Raw genomic sequence first — 19583 nt, forward strand, 5'->3', positions numbered from 1 at the left:
ACCTACGGACATCGCCGCGAATCCCCGGCCAATAGAATCGGGCCATTATTCGGGCTAGTGTTTTATCCTGCCCCAAGTGTCCAGCCATGGGATTAAAGTGAGCCGCCTGGAATACCAATTCCCGGCGGCTTTTCGGAATTAAAAGCTGCGTGACTCGCTCTTTAGTTTGAGTGTCCTGCGTCACTCGGTATAATCTATCCTTCATAATCGCGAAGTAGGGGAAGGACAGGGTGGCGTTCGGCGGGAGCGTTTGACCATCGATTACTCTCACTTGGTCAAATGCATGCCGCAGAGTCTCGTCTCGCGACTGCTCTAATGGGAAATCCGCGAGGGATTCCCCAATAGAGAGAGGAGGAGCCGGCGGCTCCTCACTCTGACGCGGAGATGACGTAGATGGCTCTGTGACAGCTGCTCCCGCCAAAGCGACACCGGGACCTCCCCCTATCAAATGGCAGGACCCACTCTCTACTAGGTGTGTCATTAAACCCCGAAATCCTGGCCAATCAGTCCCCAAAATTAACAAGTGGGTAAGGCGAGGATTAACCGCCGCCTTCACTATAAATTTTTCCCCTCTGAAAATAATGTGGACCGACACCAAAGGGTAGCTGTGAACATCCCCGTGCACACATAACACCTTCACCCCTTGTGCTCCCCCCAATGCGTCGTTTTGAACCAGGCTTTGGCGAATTGAGGTCTGATTACAACCAGAATCCACCAACGCCTGATATGTAGCCCCTTGGATACTCACCGGTATGCGATACGCTCCAGCCCGATCGAGGGCGGCCTCTGGCGCGTCGGGGATCCGAACCACCGTGCCCACTTCCATTGCTGTGCACTGCTGATGAAGGTGGCCCGGCTCCCCACAGCGCCAGCAAACTGGCCCGGGCTTTCCCTCTGCACCGGTGATCTGGGGCTCACTCACCTGAGGTGGGGGAGAGACAGACACAGAAGGGAGAAACGGGAGGGCACCGTGGGTGCGGCGGGCCGGCTGGGGTGGAGCCGGCCCCCGCCTCCGCGGTGGGGGAATGGGGCGAGGACGGGACACAGGAGGAGAGGGAGAGAGAGAGAGAGAGAGAAGAGACGATGCCATCTGCTGTCCTGCCGCCGGGACAGCTGCCAGATGATCCTCCGCCAGCTCGACTGCCTGATCCAGCGACGCCGGGCGGTGGCACTAGACCCACTCCGCGGTTCCGTCTGATAAGCGGGCGACGAACTGTTTCAGTACCACCTGGTCGACGATTCCCTCGGCGCCACGATTGTTGGCCCTCAGCCACCGCCAGCAGGCGTCCCGGAGCTGCTGGCCGAACGCGAACGGCCGGCCAACTTCCTCCAGTCGCAGCGCGCGGAAGCGCTGGCGCTGTTGCTCTGGGGTGTGCCCCACGCGCTGGAGGACGGCCCGGCGGAGGTCCGCGTAGGCCAGCCGGCGGTCGGCGGGGAGCTGTAGCGCGGCCAGCTGTGCCTCTCCCGTGAGCAGGGGGAGGAGGCGCGCCGCGCGCTGCTCCATCGGCCACCCCGAGGCTTCGGCGACCTGTTCGAACAACGTGATGAACGCCTCGGGGTCGTCCTGCGGGCCCATCTTGGTGACGATGAGGGGAGACGGGCCCGCGGCCGGAGCGCTGGTGGACCCCGCCCATGCGAGGAGATGCCGGAACGCCTCGCGGTCTTCCTGCTGGGCCAGCACCAGGGCTTCGAAGTGCTGCTCCTGCTCCTTTCGGAGCGTGATGAGTGCCTGGTGCTGGCTTTGCTGAGCCGTGGCGAGGGCGTGGACCAGATCGGCGAACGGGGAGGATTCCATGGGGCTGCTGATTTGGTGCTCCACGTCCCGGGTTTCGGCACCACTGTAAGACTCCCTACGTGTGGGTGGAGCACTGAGGACGGCAGGACAGAGATCAGGTTTGCAAAATGGCTTTATTGCCACACTTTTCAGTGAACAACGTTATATTGGCTAGACACAGACACACACACACACAGCCAGCGCCTAGTCCGGAGATCACCTCCTCTGCTCTCACTCTCCCTCCTTAAATAGGGCGCGGTCACTGGGAAGACACACACAAACACAGGTTAATTGTTCTCAGGTGTCATGATTCTGCCACTTACCTTCCCTGACTCCGCCCTCCTGTCACAGACCGGTGCTTGACCACGCCCCCGCTGCCACAATAGGTATTGTCAGGCTTTAACTGAAATGTTACAAAAACAAAGATGGTCATTTTTTCATGAGGTAAAGTACGTAACTGTCCCTGTACTCCTGTAGAGTTCATACAGCATTCTGCAATAATGCAGACGCTTTGAGGAGATCAATGGTCTTCTCCTGCAGTAACTTTGAGATGGCATTAGTGCACTCCAAAATCTTTGTCTGAAGGCTGATTAAAAATATGAACTGAAATTTAGTAATGGCCTGTTTAAGTGCATCTGCCTCATCTCGTTCATTCGTTTTCTCGCTTGTAAGTGAGAGCTGTAATGACGTCTCCATATCTGTACTTTAACGCAACAAGCACATCGTAGCGGGAGGACCAGCGGGTTGGGCAGAGGTGTTTCAAGGTTATGTCCCTGCTCTCTGGGCTCAATAAGTCACCAAGTAATGCCCATCTCTTAACACTGTTGGCAACCACATCATGAAACTGTCTAATCTCTGGGATAGTTTTGACAGAATCATTGTTTCATAGTTTTGACAGAGGTCAGTCGAATGGCAAACTGAGCAACATAGGGAAAACAGTAAGACAAAGTCGAGACTAAATGCAAACACTGGTCAATACAGGAAATCAGGCAGAAATCAAACGACTCGGTAAAGCTGGGCACAGAACACTAAACAATACTTCGCACTGGCAGTCTGTGAGAGCTGAGTGTATATAGGTGAGGTGATTACTGATGCATGGGAGACAGGTGATGTAATTATAAGTCAGGTGATAGAAGGCACTGTGACTCTTGGGGACTGTAGTCCGGATTGGCCATGTTTGGAGGCTGCTCTGAAATCATGTTTTCAGCGCCGTTACTGACACTCCTCTGCGACCCATTCCCCACAGTCAGTTAATTTGCGTAATCTTTTCATCAAATACTATTTTCATTATTATTTGCTTTATTTTGAAAGGACATTTGTGTTTTATAGTTGCTTACCCCTAGCTGTCTGTCTCTTTGTAAATATGTTCTTTGCCACGCCCGTTACAGTCAGGTGTTGGTTGAAATGTTCACGAACTCGTCTGACCAGATTACAATCCTGAATGATGACAAATAGTCTTCAGCGTGACACAAAACATGTAATAAGTTCTAACAAAATCCTTTTGAGGAAGACAAATATTGAAATACAAGTTTAAATCCGATCACGAACTGAAGCAGCGAAGTTGACAATCCCAAATCAGAAATCGTTTGGACAGTATGTAGAAGTTGAAATCAAAACTGAAAACAGTGAGTTGTAAATAATCATTGACCTGTATCACACTCAGAACAAAACAAGAGCACACTATTTAATATTTTACTTCATGATTTTTTTTTTTTATAAACAGGTTTTTCACTTTTGATGCTTGCAACATGTTTCAGAAGAAGTTGGCACAGTAAAGAATTTACCATTTTATAATGTTTCCGTTCCTTCTCACAACACTTAAAAGATGTTTCAGGATTGAAGACACCAAGTGATGAAGAATCAACTGATTTCAACTTTCATAAAATCTCATGAAATTAATCCTAATCAGTGCAGCTACATGGGTTATATTTCTGCACTGAAGGGAGATGAAATGGTTAATAGAGGAGTGTTCATGATCTCTCTGTGTTTGTGTTCCTCTCTCTCTCTCTCTCTCCTTCAAACACAGAACCAGTTCATGTGTCCAGTGTATGGAATGAATTTGCTGACTTTACTATCTGTGCCTGTAGAAATATTTTGTGCTTGTAAAAAAAAATGTGTACACGTGGAAATATTTTGTGCTTGTGTGGAAATATTTTGTGCTTGTAAAAAAAATTCGTCATTGCGTGAAAAACTATTTTGTCTCTGTAACAAAGTTTTATTCTTGTAATAAAAAAATGTGTACACGTGGAAATATTTTGCGCTTGTAAAAAAAATTTCGTCCTTGCGTGAAAAACTATTTTGTCTCTGTGTGTCAGAAAATGCACGGGTGGGGGGTTCCTTTTTCTACAGGCACAAATCTTATTTACAAGCACGGATTCTTTTTATGAACACAAAACTTTTGTATGGGTTTAGCCAATCACCATGTTATCCCAAAGTAGCCAATCATCACACTGCTTATTGACCTTCCAGTCAGCCAATCAAATAGCTTCCCTCCTGGTAAGCATCAGACTTCGTGCGACTGCTGGCCTTACACGGTATTACAGAAGGCTTAGTCAATGCATGCTGGCTGCTCATCTGAACACAAGTCGTACCATGGCATTTATATGCATTTGTCTATTTAGCTATGCCCCCCCCCAAAAAAAAAAAAAAAACAGCAACTCCATCTGAGCTAGCAGACTTGACCCAGTTCTGGGTTGGATGGGAGATCCCAACAGGACGGATGATCATGAAGTTAGCTACTGGCTCGTTGTACCTGAAGGCCTCAACATGCTTCTCAACTTTGTACATCCCTGGCCATTTTCAAAATTACGAGGATTTTGCAATGAATGTTAGATATTCAATCAGCTCAGCACAGACCGGATTTGGAATGGTATAATTTCATCAGTAAACATGAGTGAGGCCTACACCCCAATTCATGTACGTACTGTATGTTCCAAGTCAATTCATTGCCCACCTACACTGAAATTGGTGTATGTATGTTCCAAGTCAGTTAATGTTCCACTGCCTTTCACATTGAGTATTCACTTTTTTATTATTGTTTTTTTGATGTTGCATGTACACTTGTACAAATTCTGTGCCACATATGTAGGCAATATTTGAGGATTGCCTGCTGCCCTTTTACAAACCTACATTGAAGTGTTTTCCCCTAAACTTGTGCCAATTATAGAAAACGTTTTAACATTTGAAGACAATGTTAGTTTTGAAATGTTTTCAATTCGTGTACACTTGCGTGTTTTCTACAGATATAAGATTGTCCACTACCTTTACATAACTTGATAACTGCGTTAATTTTCTGAAGATTGCAGTGTTATACCTTCTAAACTTGTTAAAATAAACTCAATTGTTGAATTACAGTGTGCCTTATTGTACAGATTACCCCCACATCATTGGCCAAGCAGGTAAAATGGTAAATAAAGATGTCTGTAAACTAGCTTAGCTAGAGTGCTCCTGCAAGGTGTCAGCTATTTGAGGTAGGCATTCAAAACATCACAATAAGCATCCATCTTCATTGATTTGTAGAGTATATAGAATATAGAAATTCTAAAACAGGATGGTGCATGACATTAAAAAGATTACACAAGATTGTGTCAAGCCAAAACAGGGTTTATTATAACACCAAACAGAACATTTTGTATTTTGTCAGAGAAATGAAAATCTGTCAGACAAAACAAACAAAAAAAAAATTACCGGTACTGTCTACAATTTGTTGCTCACCCTGGACGTAACCCTGTTCTTCTTTCGCCCCCACAAAAAAAAAAAAAAACGCTGGACAAAAATGACATTGAGGAAACATAATCCAGAAAACTTTAACTGAGAATAGACTGACAAAAATGAACAACCATCAGATAGAGATCACACCCATAACTCTCTGAGGCTGCTGTCGGGTCCACTGTTTGCTGAAGGGCTGCCATTCCATTGTCATCCAGGGGACAATCAATTGATGGCAGGACAACACCAGTGTGGGCGTCTGGAATGACACCCATGCTCTCCCAGTCTTCAGGCATAACACCAAGCCCCTTCAATGTAAACGCAGAGCTATGTTTGTAAATGTACTCACTCTTCATCAATACACAATACAAATGGAAGTGTTAATCTGGATTAATACTCAAGGTACCTTTGAATTCTTAAGCACATTAACAATATTAGTGTCATTGCAATGACCTATCAAATGCGACAGAGCATTTAGTACCTCAATGTAGTCTGGGGCCTCGACAGGTATTTGGATCATGCCCATGGTCCACAGCTGGTTGGGAGTACGGTTGCTCTCTGTGCGCATCGAATGACTGTTCCACCCTTCAATGAATGCATCCAGATCCCCTTCCCACCCTTACCTTAAAGGTCCAATGGCATGGTGGTTTGTTGATGCTTTAAATGGGCTCGTGGAGGCTTCCGGATGTTATATCCGCAGCCTTTCTCGAAATGAACCCTCGGCACGTAAATATAGCCTCCTGGGAGAAAGCCCCATTTCAGCGCTTTTCCCAGTGCATCGTTTTGCTAATGAGAAGCAGGAGGCAGGGAAGGGTAGAGGGTGGGCCATGGGGGGAGGGGGAGGGGCTTGACCAAGCTGCGCACACACATACTCGCTGCTATCAGCGCCTGTAGCCACGCTGCTAAGACAAAACCCCGTTCTCCCTCGGACTCCTTTCGTAAACTCAACGTGACACAGAGAACAGAGAGTGAGAGTGTTCGGAGTGGTAGTTTACGAACGTATAATACGCTAGGCTTGAACATGCACTCCATAACCAAAGAGGATAGAAGCAGCAACTACAGCAACATATCACTTATCCAACAGAAGACATGCATTGCGGAGCAATAGTCAAACATAAGCTCATAAGTTACAGTCAATTTCCAGACTAAACTCAGTTTAACAGAGCATGCTGCATGCTCTTTAGTTTTGTAGCGCAGAGTACCTGGCTAACTGTAGGAAGTGGTTAGCTGCACAGCTAATGTAGCCATTGCTAGGCTAACGCACTGATTTTAAAACACGGCAAAACGACCAGTTATACACTTACTTGTTCGGTGTTTGTTGCTGATGTGGCAGGGATGCTTGGTACGGACCCAGGCTTCAGTGACAGTTGATGTGCAAAACCTGCCCTGTACTGTCCCAAGTTGTGGAAACATTCATCAGGAAAATGCTTCCGACAAACATACGCCGTCTTAGGTAGACTCGACGGCGTATTATTGGAGTAAATAAAATTAAGCCACTGCGTCTTCAGGGGCTCTCCCGTCGGCAGTAAAAACAGACTCTTTTCTGTGTTGTCACATCCATGTACAGCGCAATTTCCATGTTTCGCTCGCTTAGGTGATGCCATGTTGTTGTGTCCTCTATGGTCTCCTCACTACAACTGGGCGGGCAATCCATACAGTGGGTGGGAATCCAGAGGGGGGGTGTGGGGATCATCTCCCTTGCTGATGTAGTAAAGAGAAGAGCTTAACGCGCCGTTTTGACGCGCCATTCTCAAATGTTGGGCATAGTTTGGTTTACACATTATGAAATTTCTAGCCACTGGGGTGACTTAAGAAGGTCAGAGGAACTCATTTTAACGTTAAAAAACCTCAGAAAGTGAAAATTTCATGCCATGGGACCTTTAACAAAGAAAAGACAGACAAGAAATGCAAAAAGCAAGCACGTAATAATTCCAGTTGTAGTTCTGAAGTGAGACAAGACAATATTTTAGCTTTTAAACACTTACAACAATGGATGCACTAACGATTGTAATTCATGTTTGCTTGAGCAGACAAAACCGCATCTCTGCTCCTCGGGCGCAAGCAGGCAGCCCACTACTCCTGAATAGCCCATCTTCACTAACTCAGTGGGCCACTATGTGTTTGTTTTTCATTAATACAAGGTTCATACAAATTCGGAGACGGAATTTGCCAGCATTTATAGCGTTACGTATAGGAGCAGAATATTATTCAATGACTCGGATGTTTTTTTTTTTCATCCGGGGTAAGGCAGGAATACAGTGTTGAACGAGATGCCTTCGACTTGTGTTATAAACTGTAAAAGTCGTCCACACTATATAAATAGATTAAAACAGCGTTACGTAGGAGCACAATGATGTTTATCTTCATCCTATGGGTGTGGATAAAAGAGTTTGATGTTTCTTTAATTGGGACTGAAAAAGTTTGAGAACAAGCGGTAAAAAAAAAAAAAAGTAATTTACCGTCTTAAGCGATAAAACACCCAGCAAGTTAGCAGGAGTAAATACTTTGTTGTACAGGGCTACAGAGTTCACTTACCACTGTTGCCGTGTCGTCTCTCATGGAATGCAGTTCTAGACATGATCAGGTCAGGTCACAATCTACGGGTCAGGTAGAAGTGGTGTGTCCGAGGAAAGTATTTTCAGAACCTTCTTTGGTATCCTCGCTGTTTAAATCAAGGCGGCAAACTGATTGGCCGGTGAGTAAGACGTTTGGTGATTGGCTACTTTGGGATAACATGGTGATTGGCTAATCCATACAAAAGTTTCGTGTTCGTAAAAAGAATCCGTGCTCATAAAAAAAAAAAAATTGTGCCTGTAAGAGAAGGAACCCCCACCCCGCATTTTCTGACACAAAATATTTTTACAAGCACAAAATATTTCTACAGGCACAGATAGTAAAGTCAGCAAATTCATTCCATAAAATTGGTCCTGGAAAGTCCTCGAGGTGTGGGAACCCTGCTGCCTGCACACAGTACTAGTATTAATATTTTATTTATTTTTTCTTACATGAAAGCTGGGGCATTTATATTATATTTTAAGGTAACTTCATGTTGTGCTGTGAGGTTCTATGCACTTTAACTTTTGAACCAACAGGTGCATTTGGATAAGTAAAGCCTATTTTTCTGCATTTTTGTAGTCCTGGTAATCTTTTATATTGGTAAAGTTGTTTATAGGACCATTTCTCAGTGTCTTTGTTTTTTTAATCAATAGTTTTTCAGTAATGACTTAATATTTAACATATCACTCAATTTTAATCACAAAAAGAGAAAATCGCAACAATTTCTCGCAACTTTCACTTCCTCCCGCAATGTAATCGCAACAAAAACCTAAAAAACACTGCAACTTTCATCGCAATTTTTTGGAAAACCCCCCGCAACATCAGACATTTTAGCCGCAACAATCACAGAAAAGGCCCGCGAAATCCTGGGGGGACTGGATAAATGTGCCTTACGCGATTTCATTGGAAATTCCTTGAAACCTACAAGTTTTCACATGATTACAGACTACTTGACCTATACATCTCATTTTTGCTACACATTCTTATCATGGTTAAAAAATAAAATAAACTCCTATGAAATCAGGATAGTTGAGGCTTTTCTTGGATTCGAGATAACTGTGAACGCATCCGCTTCTGAACTGGAGGGCCGAATTATCAGCTGCATTAAAGGGAATGGCTTAGATCTCTCCAGATGCCGTGGACAGGGTTATGACGGCGCAGCGAACATGAGCGGAATTTATTCAGGTGTTCAAGCGAGAATAGCGGAGCAGGAGCCCCTTGCTTTGTACGTGCACTGTGCGGCTCATTGTCTGAATTTGGTACTGAATGATTCTGTCAAAACTATCTATAGTTCTGTGAAAACTAATTTAAACTTGTATTTCAATATTTGTCTTCCTCAAAAGGATTTTGTTAGAACTTATTACATGTTTTGTGTCATGCTGAAGACTATTTGTCATCATTCAGGATTGTAATCTGGTCAGACGAGTTCGTGAACATTTCAACCCTCACCTGACTGTAATGGGCGTGGCAGAGAACATATTTACAAAGAGACAGACAGCTAGGGGCAAGCAACTATAAAACACAAATGTCCTTTCAAAATAAAGGAAATAATAATGAAAATAGTATTTGATGAAAAGATTACACAAATTAACTGACTGTCGGGAATGGGTCACAGAGGAGTGTCAGTAACGGCACTGAAAACATGATTTCAGAGCAGCCTCCAAACATGGCCACTCCGGACTACAGTCCCCAAGAGTCACAGTGCCTTCTATCACCTGACTTATAATTACATCACCTGTCTCCCATGCATCAGTAATCACCTCGCCTATATACACTCAGCTCTCACAGACTGCCAGTGCGAAGTATTGTTTAGTGTTCTGTGCCCAGCTTTACCGACTCGTTTGATTTCTGCCTGATTTCCTGTATTGACCAGTGTTTGCATTTAGTCTCGACTTTGTCTTACTGTTTTCCCTATGTTGCTCAGTTTGCCACTCGACTGACCTCTGTCAAAACTATGAAACAATGATTCTGTCAAAACTATCCCAGAGATTAGACAGTTTCATGATGTGGTTGCCAACAGTGTTAAGAGATGGGCATTACTTGGCGACTTATTGAGCCCAGAGAGCAGGGACATAACCTTGAAACACCTCTGCCCAACCCGCTGGTCCTCCCGCTACGATGCGCTTGTTGCGTTAAAGTACAGATATGGAGACGGCATTAAAGCTCTCACTTACAAGCGAGAAAACGAATGAACGAGATGAGGCAGATGCACTTAAACAGACCATTACTAAATTTCAGTTCATATTTTTAATCAGCCTTCAGACAAAGATTTTGGAGTGCACTAATGCCATCTCAAAGTTACTGCAGGAGAAGACCATTGATCTCCTCAAAGCGTCTGCATTATTGCAGAATGCTGTATGAACTCTACAGGAGTACAGGGACAGTTACGTACTTTACCTCATGAAAAAATGACCATCTTTGTTTTTGTAACATTTCAGTTAAAGCCCATTCCTGACAATACCTATGTACTGAGTTTTGCGCAAACTGCAGTTCTTCTGCAGATTCTGCTCGTACTATAGTATCAGCATACAATAAAACACACAGTTTTAAGAAAATGTCTACATCATTGTCACTTAAACAAGTCCAGACACACTGGTATGGAATGAAGCACAAAATATTTCCACGTGTACACATTTTTTTTACAAGCACAAAATATTTCTACAGGCATAGATAGTAAAGTCAGCAAATTCATTCTATACAATTTCCTCAAATTCAAGGACCACACGCGGCAGCATTTACCTACTGCTACTGCTGGATATGTTATCAGTAAATGACCATAGCACTTGTAGCTCCAGCCTAGCATAGGTCATTGAATCAGATTGCACTCCTTGATTTGGACACATGAAGGGACTATTTTCAGATGTGGCAGCACATTTCTGTGATTACTAAACCAGAATGAGAATATAGTTCCATGTCATATCAGCCTAGAAAATAGCCACGTTTCCTTCTCTCCTCTTTCTACTGGTCTTAGTACACTTTGCAACTACAGAAGAGTTAAGTTTTAATTAGGAAAAAATATCATAATTCTTAGTCACTTTTGAGCAAGATGCTGATAGGCGAGATGCTAATGGTCTAATCTGATTCCATGACCTATGCTAGGCTGGAGTTAAAACTTCTACAGTCAGACTCAGAGAACAGCTGGATGAACTGGAGAAAGCTCAATTGTCAATTGTTTAACTTGAGGGGAGGTGAAAAATTAGTATATTTCCCCAAATGGTGGCTGTATCCCTTTAAGCAGTTGAAATACCAGTTTGAAAAGCATTGCGTCCAAGCACATGTTTATTGTAGCCTACAGTAAAATTACAGCTGACTCTAGTTCAGAATGCAGATATCAGGGCTAACTGAAGTAGGTTTCATTCTTTAAGACATATTCAACACCATGCAATATCTGGATAAAGCCTGGTGATGTCATGGTGACTGTAGGACACTTAATACAATATTAAATGTGGGATAAACTATCAGTAATGACAAGCTAAACTTCTATTATAGATAAGCCATTTTCTTTGAAGCCAAACACAGCCCAACCCTAACCCTACCACAAAACCAGCCAAAAGGGATAATGTACAAAGAAAAAAAAAGGAAAAAAAAAATGTTAATCACAAGCCCTTGGATCCTGCTGACTACGCCAGATGTAATATGGTGAACACGTTTGGTTCACTAAAAGTTCCCCAAAAGATTTCAAAAGGATCCACAGAGGCAAGTGATGTAAAGAAAATAAAATTTATGTTTATTTTTACAATAAATAGAAAAGAAAACAAATCAGAGGCTGACTGGGCAGCAATACAGTGCCGATGGTTCAATAACACACAGTAGGCCTCACGATCACACAAAACCAGGCAACACCCCCCCCAACCTTGTTCAGTCTATAGTGAAGACACAGCACCCACATATGGCAACCTCACAGCAAGCACAGTACGTTTGAGGTGACTTGTAATACACATAATAAACCACAGTAAATCAAACATGCATTTTACGCACACAGAAATACACCGTGATAACTCAAGTGGACCCTTGATGTAGGCTAAATTGAGCGGATGGTAGTGGGCACAGTATAATAATCCCAGAGCCTAGGCCTTATACAAAAAAAAAAAATCAAAATAAACTTGGCCACAAAACCAAGACAATGTTTAAAACCTATGGCTTGGAGATATTAAACAGGAGGGGGGAAAGCGGCACAAACACCCCTAAGCACTGGCACCTCTGGAACAGACCAAAGACGCACATAAGCACAGAACCCCATTCACATTTTTACCGTAACCATTTCACATTTTTAAACAAGCACTGTTTCCCATTCTTACTACTCCAATAGCCTTTTAACAGCATATAAACACTTTTAATAAGTATCCATAAACATGAGTTTTTTGTAGTTAATCACCGCAGCATTTAACAAAGCGTGAGGAGGCTGGGGACAGTAAAAGAATGGTAGCTACCTGGCACGCTGGAGTCCTATGTGCTACTCCTTTGATGGCGTAGTGAGTATACCTGGCCAAACACGCGAACACCTCCCCTGTTTTTAAATGTAGACGTCCCAGTTTTATCAATTAGTATTTGTAATACCATATAGTCGCTTCACGTTTTTTTAACACTGCATCTCTTATTATAAACTACTTATAAATTATTACCATGACATTCAACAAAAGAGCGACAAATCAACACACCATAAATATGTTAAACGATCACTACCTGGTCCGCCGACTCGTTGTTTATTACTTCCTCGGTAGCATGATGAGTTACTGTTCAACACGGAACTGTGAGCACGGGTGATGTGCCGTGTGTGTGTACGCTCTAGCTTAATGGTAGCCTCGTTGCGGTAAATGCCAGTCGAGCTACCAACTGTGACGCAGCGACCCAGAATAAGTGACACAGATAGTCGCACAGCAGTGCGGATGGTTAAGCTTCGTTTTTTTTTTTTTTGTTAGCCTTAAGCTACAAACGCAGCAACTCCCCTTACACTCTGCGCAAAAAACGTCTTGAACTGTTTCTCCCCATAGACATATAAACATAGACGCCGCATTGAGCCTGGTGGCCCCGTTGCTGGGATACGTCAGAGTGTCCGCCATATTGGATGTGGCAAATCTTCCCCGTAAACCAATGCAAGTAAATGGACTGAACTTCATAAAGCCCCTTTCTACAATAATATTTAACTCGATGCCTTTTATTCACCCATTAAGACACACACGTATATATTTGGGAAACAAACAGGCATCAAAACAACACATATAACTTTTAATGTAATGGTTATAAATAGTGTGCGAAATACCCTGTACACTGCAAACTAGCGACAGATACGCGATAGATAGCTCAGGTAAGCTAATCAGTCAGCATACCGTAGCAAGCTACCAAAACCTGAGGCCACAATAACCAACCTACAAGACTGAATATGATAAATGATGGAAATAGTGGAAAAACTGGAAATAGTGAATGAAAATAAAAATGTACTGTTTTATTTATTGAGTCACCACACAGACCTACTCTCGCTGAATAAAGTGAGCTGAATGACGGCCAAACTGAGTTCGGCCAGGTTCTGATGTCATACCAAAACAAAATACATCACTGATTCCTTCACATTCAGAAAGGTTAAAAACATTCATCATACGTTCAAAAACGTTCATCATAGTGTGGCACTGTATTATCTAATTCTCACTGCTTATAACTATACACCTCCCCGGTGGAGACGAGCTGGGAAACTGCAGACTGAAGGAACAGCTCCCTCTCTGATCCTGACTGTCTGACCTGTTCTGTCAAAATCCTTCATATTAGCCACAAAGTCTGAAAAATCTGTTCGTAAAATTACGTTATAATGACCAAATACAATGAAAATTATTTTTCCAGTCTCACCTGTGAAAGGTAATCCCATGTGATTTCGTTTGGACGGTAAACCTGTTGGTACAGTTAAACGCAGCACATGAATGAGGCATCTTTATTCTCTATTCTGTTAAGAAAGTCTTGTTCCATGATGTAGAGTATTGGAAGGTTCGGAGGAGGCAAACTCTCAGGATCAATGTTTTGTACAAGTTGTTTGACTGGTTGAGGAATTGCTTTGCATATTTTATTAAATTCAGCTTTTTTGCAGGTAATATTATGAATGGAGCAGAAGTTTTCATATAACAGTCAGTTGCCCTGATTATCCATAAGGTGCGATATTAACCAAATACCTTTATCCATCCAGTGTTGCAAAAAGAGAGATTTTCCATGACACAGAACATATCTATTATTCCAAATCGGTGTTTGGTGTGGTGTAAAGTTGTGGTTGTACATAAGTTTCCAGCATAACAGAACCTGCTTGTGAAAGGATGCCAACTTGACTGGTAGTTTTTCTATTTTAAAAAATCACATTTAAGGACAAACTCAATACCTCCCATTTTTTCAAATAAACCTCTGGAAAGACAAAATGAAATATTATTTCTACCTAGCAGAAAACATTTTAACCATTTTATTTTTAAGACAGCATTTAAGCATTCAAAGTCAATTGCTTGTACGCCACCTTCTTTATATTCTTTTATAATTTCCGATTTTTTGATATCGTGAGCTCGTCTTGTGTTAACACTACTATCAGATTTCTTTCTTCTGCCTTTCAGCACATTCATTTCAGTCTGTTAACAATGTTAAAATGACCTGTGTCAGTGTAGGTTTCCTCCTGGTTCTCCAGTGTTCTCCTACTTCTCAAAGACACATCTAATGACTGATTGAGGCGACTCAGGATCTCTGATCTCAAACATATTCATCTACCAACTTCATTTCCATCTCAACAATCTGTTCATGAGAAAGAATTCTTCATCGACCCAGTATAATGTTCTTGATAAATCATGATGTAAGGAATAAAAGAGGATGAGGCATACTGGTCCAGGAAACTAATCTGCAATGAGGTGGTGGGATGTGACCCAACACAATGTAGATTAGTTTCCATTAACAGCACGTCATGAAGGGTTCAAGCTCTTGTTAAGCCTGGAGTGCTCATACTGAGTGAAATGGAGATTATGTAGAAAAAAAGATCCACTTTTGTGATTTCTATTCGCAATAAACAATGCAAAATCAATAAAATATGGTTTTCCTTCCTGACAGCTGCGTCCTCCTCACTTTTAAAATGGCTCCAACATTCTTGAGGGATGAAGATCAGTTTAAAGATGTCACGAGGAAAAAGCTGTTCAAGTGAAACAATTGTAATTTATCAACAAGGCTGAAAGTTGTGTTTGAGGTGTCAGTAGGTGGAAAAGTCCAGAAAATTAAGAGCCATTCTGTGAGTATTTCATGAAATTAATCCTAATCAGTGCGGCTACATGGGTTATATTTCTGCACTGAAGGGAGATGAAATGGTTAATAGAGGAGTGTTCATGATCTCTCTGTGTTTGTGCTCCTCCTCTCTCTCTCTCTCTTTCACACACAGAACCAGGAAGTAACTTGTCATTTCAGAGAAAACAAAACTGATCTCGCGCTCTCTGTCTCTCTCTCGTTGTGATTTCAGGAAAATGGCCGAGGCCAGTATTTCAGTAGATCAGCTTTCTGTGGACCAGTTCATGTGTCCAGTGTGTCTGGATCTCCTGAAGGATCCGGTGACTATCTCCTGTGGTCACAGTTTCTGTAAGGTGTGTATTAATGGCTGCTGGGATCAGAAGGGCGTCTACAGCTGTCCTCAGTGCAGAGACACTTTCACGACAAGGCCTGTTCTACGCAGAAACAACATGCTGGATGAAGTGGTGGAGAAACTGAAGAAGACTGAAGTTCAAGCTGCTTCTCCTGCTCACTGTTACGCTGGACCTGGAGATGTGGAGTGTGATTTCTGCACCGGGAGAAAACACAAAGCCGTCAAGTCCTGTCTGATGTGTTTGGCTTCTTATTGTGAAATTCATCTGAAACCTCATCTTGAAGTTCCTGCTTTGAAAAAACACACATTAATTGAAGCCTCAGCAAAACTCCAAGAGAAGATTTGCTCTGAACATGATGAAGTGCTGAAAATCTACTGTCGTACTGATCAAACCTGCATCTGTTATTTGTGTACGATGGATCATCACAAAGGTCACGACACCGTCACAGTTGCAGCAGAAAGAGCTGAGAAACAGGTGAGAACTAGAAATCTTTCCAGAATTAAATCATCTTAATTATAGTTTCCCATCTAGAAACAGGTGCTTTAGTCAGTGATATGATTTGAACTTTAATTTCAATGTGTGTATCAGGGCTTTACATTAACTTTTTTGCTCACCGGCCACTGTGGCTAGTGGTTTTCCCGAGTCACTAGCCATTCAGCCTTTTCACTAGCCACAATTTTGTTGCCAGGAAATTGCAGTTTTTTCTTCACCATGATGCGTTAAAGTTCGGAAGATCTAGATTTAATTATGAATGGCAGCGTATAATGTATCTCTACAGAAGCACTCAATACTCAGTGCTGTTAAGGTCGCTCCCTATATGAAAACATGCAACCAGTTGAGACAAAAATATAAACAGAGTATTCTGTTTATTGAACTCAAATTCAAGCCCCTTACAATATGAAATATCGTATAATATGAAAAATAACGGGCGGCACGGTGGTGTAGTGGTTAGCGCTGTCGCCTCACAGCAAGAAGGTCCTGGGTTCGAGCCCCGGGGCCGGCGAGGGCCTTTCTGTGTGGAGTTTGCATGTTCTCCCCGTGTCCGCGTGGGTTTCCTCCGGGTGCTCCGGTTTCCCCCACAGTCCAAAGACATGCAGGTTAGGTTAACTGGTGACTCTAAATTGACCGTAGGTGTGAATGTGAGTGTGAATGGTTGTCTGTGTCTATGTGTCAGCCCTGTAATGACCTGGCGACTTGTCCAGGGTGTACCCCGCCTTTCGCCCGTAGTCAGCTGGGATAGGCTCCAGCTTGCCTGCGACCCTGTAGAAGGATAAAGCGGCTAGAGATAATGAGATGAGATGAGATGAAAAATAACATTCAGTACAACTGAACTGATTCTAATATTAAAAGCCCAATTCAAAACATTTATCACTGAAAAACATTTGATGTTTTGATATGCAAGTATTATGTGTATTATCAAGTATTATTATGTATATTATGTACAACCCCGATTCCAAAAAAGTTGGGACAAAGTACAAATTGTAAATAAAAACGGAATGCAATAATTTACAAATCTCAAAAACTGATATTGTATTCACAATATAACATAGACAACATATCAAATGTCGAAAGTGAGACATGTTGAAATTTCATGCCAAATATTGGCTCATTTGAAATTTCATGACAGCAACACATCTCAAAAAAGTTGGGACAGGGGCAATAAGAGGCTGGAAAAGTTAAAGGTACAAAAAAGGAACAGCTGAAGGACCAAATTGCAACTCATTAGGTCAATTGGCAATAGGTCATTAACATGACTGGGTATAAAAAGAGCATCTTGGAGTGGCAGCGGCTCTCAGAAGTAAAGATGGGAAGAGGATCACCAATCCCCCTAATTCTGCGCCGACAAATAGTGGAGCAATATCAGAAAGGAGTTCGACAGTGTAAAATTGCAAAGAGTTTAAACATATCATCATCTACAGTGCATAATATCATCAAAAGATTCAGAGAATCAGGAAGAATCTCTGTGCGTAAGGGTCAAGCCCGGAGAACCATACTGGGTGCCCGTAATCTTCGGGCCCTTAGATGGCACTGCATCACATACAGGCATGCTTCTGTATTGGAAATCACAAAATGGGCTCAGGAATATTTCCAGAGAAGATTATCTGTGAACACAATTCACCGTGCCATCCGCCGTTGCCAGCTAAAACTCTATAGTTCAAAGAAGAAGCCGTATCTAAACATGATCCAGAAGCGCAGACGTCTTCTCTGGGCCAAGGCTCATTTAAAATGGACTGTGGCAAAGTGGAAAACTGTTCTGTGGACAGACAAACCAAAATTTGAAGTTCTTTATGGAAATCAGGGACGCCGTATCATTCGGACTAAAGAGGAGAAGGACGACCCAAGTTGTTATCAGCGCTCAGTTCAGAAGCCTGCATCTCTGATGGTATGGGGTTGCATTAGTGCGTGTGGCATGGGCAGCTTACACATCTGGAAAGACACCATCAATGCTGAAAGGTATATCCAGGTTCTAGAGCAACATATGCTCTCATCCAGACGATGTCTCTTTCAGGGAAGACCTTGCATTTTCCAACATGACAATGCCAAACCACATACTGCATCAATTACAGCATCATGGCTGCGTAGAAGAAGGGTCCGGGTACTGAACTGGCCAGCCTGCAGTCCAGATCTTTCACCCATAGAAAACAAACATTTGGCGCATCATAAAACAGAAGATACGACAAAAAAGACCTAAGACAGTTGAGCAACTAGAATCCTACATTAGACAAGAATGGGTTAACATTCCTATCCCTAAACTTGAGCAACTTGTCTCCTCAGTCCCCAGACGTTTACAGACTGTTGTAAAGAGAAAAGGGGATGTCTCACAGTGGTAAACATGGCCTTGTCCCAACTTTTTTGAGATGTGTTGTTGTCATGAAATTTAAAATCACCTAATTTTTCTCTTTAAATGATACATTTTCTCAGTTTAAACATTTGATATGTCATCTATGTTCTATTTTGAATAAAATATGGAATTTTGAAACTTCCACATCATTGCATTCTGTTTTTATTTACAATTTGTACTTTGTCCCAACTTTTTTGGAATCGGGGTTGTATTATCTATTAGTGTGTGTGAACATGTGTAGAGAAAGACATTAAATGTCCTCATTACATTCATCATCAGATGAGTCTGAATGGTCCATGAAAAATGGTCTTTGTGACCTGAGGCTTCCAGCAGGCCGTAAGTTGATAGCTGGGGCAGATCAACTTCTTTCCAATCGCGTGAACGTTTCTAAACAGCAGCTCCATCCTCTCCAGCTCAGCCGACTTCATGACAGCCAGGGACTGAAAGCAATGCTGTCCTGTAGTGAACCAGCCGCCTTCGCCGGTTTTGATATTACAGTACTGATGTGTGCATTTGACTTTTCGTGGTCCTTTATAGTTTCGAGTTTAAAATTACTGGTGCCTGTCTTTGCCAGACTTTCTACAGTCTTCGCAGTACAGGGTATTTTCAGTTTTGCTATGAACTAGCCAATCTCACCCGAACTTCCATTTGTCATTGAACTGTCTTATCTTCCTATTAGCGTCTTGTTCATCTCCATGGCCGGAGCCAGCTATGAGGCCCCCGCGGTCTGGACCTCGGTCATTTTTAAGAGCTGAAAATACATTTCTACTGTATGCTAAATATTCAGCTGGATAAAAAATAAAGAATAACATTAAAACGTCTCCGTAAAAAGTGCATTGATAATTATGTTAAACGTTGATTCTGTCTTCTGTGTGTGTGTGGTGTGCGCGGCTCTGAGAACAAGAACACAAACGCGAATGAGCGCGCGACTCGGCGGAGGAACACAGTGCAGGAGACACGGGGTTTTCATGGGAACCATCAGCGCACTTTCATCAAGCTGTTTAATTTACATTTTCGAAGCAGCGCAGTTGTAGCCAGACGCACAGCTTGTGAACAGGCAAGGCAGGCAACTGTTTGGGGCACCCTGGCCCAGGGGCCCCCCGAGAGTCGGGGCCAGAGG

General features: G+C 42.9%; 2 protein-coding genes across 2 annotated transcripts in view; one reads left to right on the top strand and one right to left on the bottom strand.

Moving 5' to 3' along the window:
- Positions 1-19583, bottom strand: part of LOC132879309 (tripartite motif-containing protein 16-like) — a 279045-nt gene that overhangs the window by 38520 nt on the left and 220942 nt on the right. The gene's annotated exons all lie outside the window — the stretch shown is intronic.
- LOC132878320 (E3 ubiquitin/ISG15 ligase TRIM25-like) lies at positions 15439-16524 on the top strand. The gene has a single exon (XM_060913657.1). The coding sequence runs from the start codon at positions 15505-15507 to the stop codon at positions 16132-16134; it is 630 nt and encodes a 209-aa protein (XP_060769640.1). The 5' UTR covers positions 15439-15504; the 3' UTR covers positions 16135-16524.

The sequence above is a fragment of the Neoarius graeffei genome, chromosome 2 (assembly GCF_027579695.1).
Source record: "Neoarius graeffei isolate fNeoGra1 chromosome 2, fNeoGra1.pri, whole genome shotgun sequence".
Classification (NCBI taxonomy): Eukaryota; Metazoa; Chordata; class Actinopteri; order Siluriformes; family Ariidae; genus Neoarius; species Neoarius graeffei.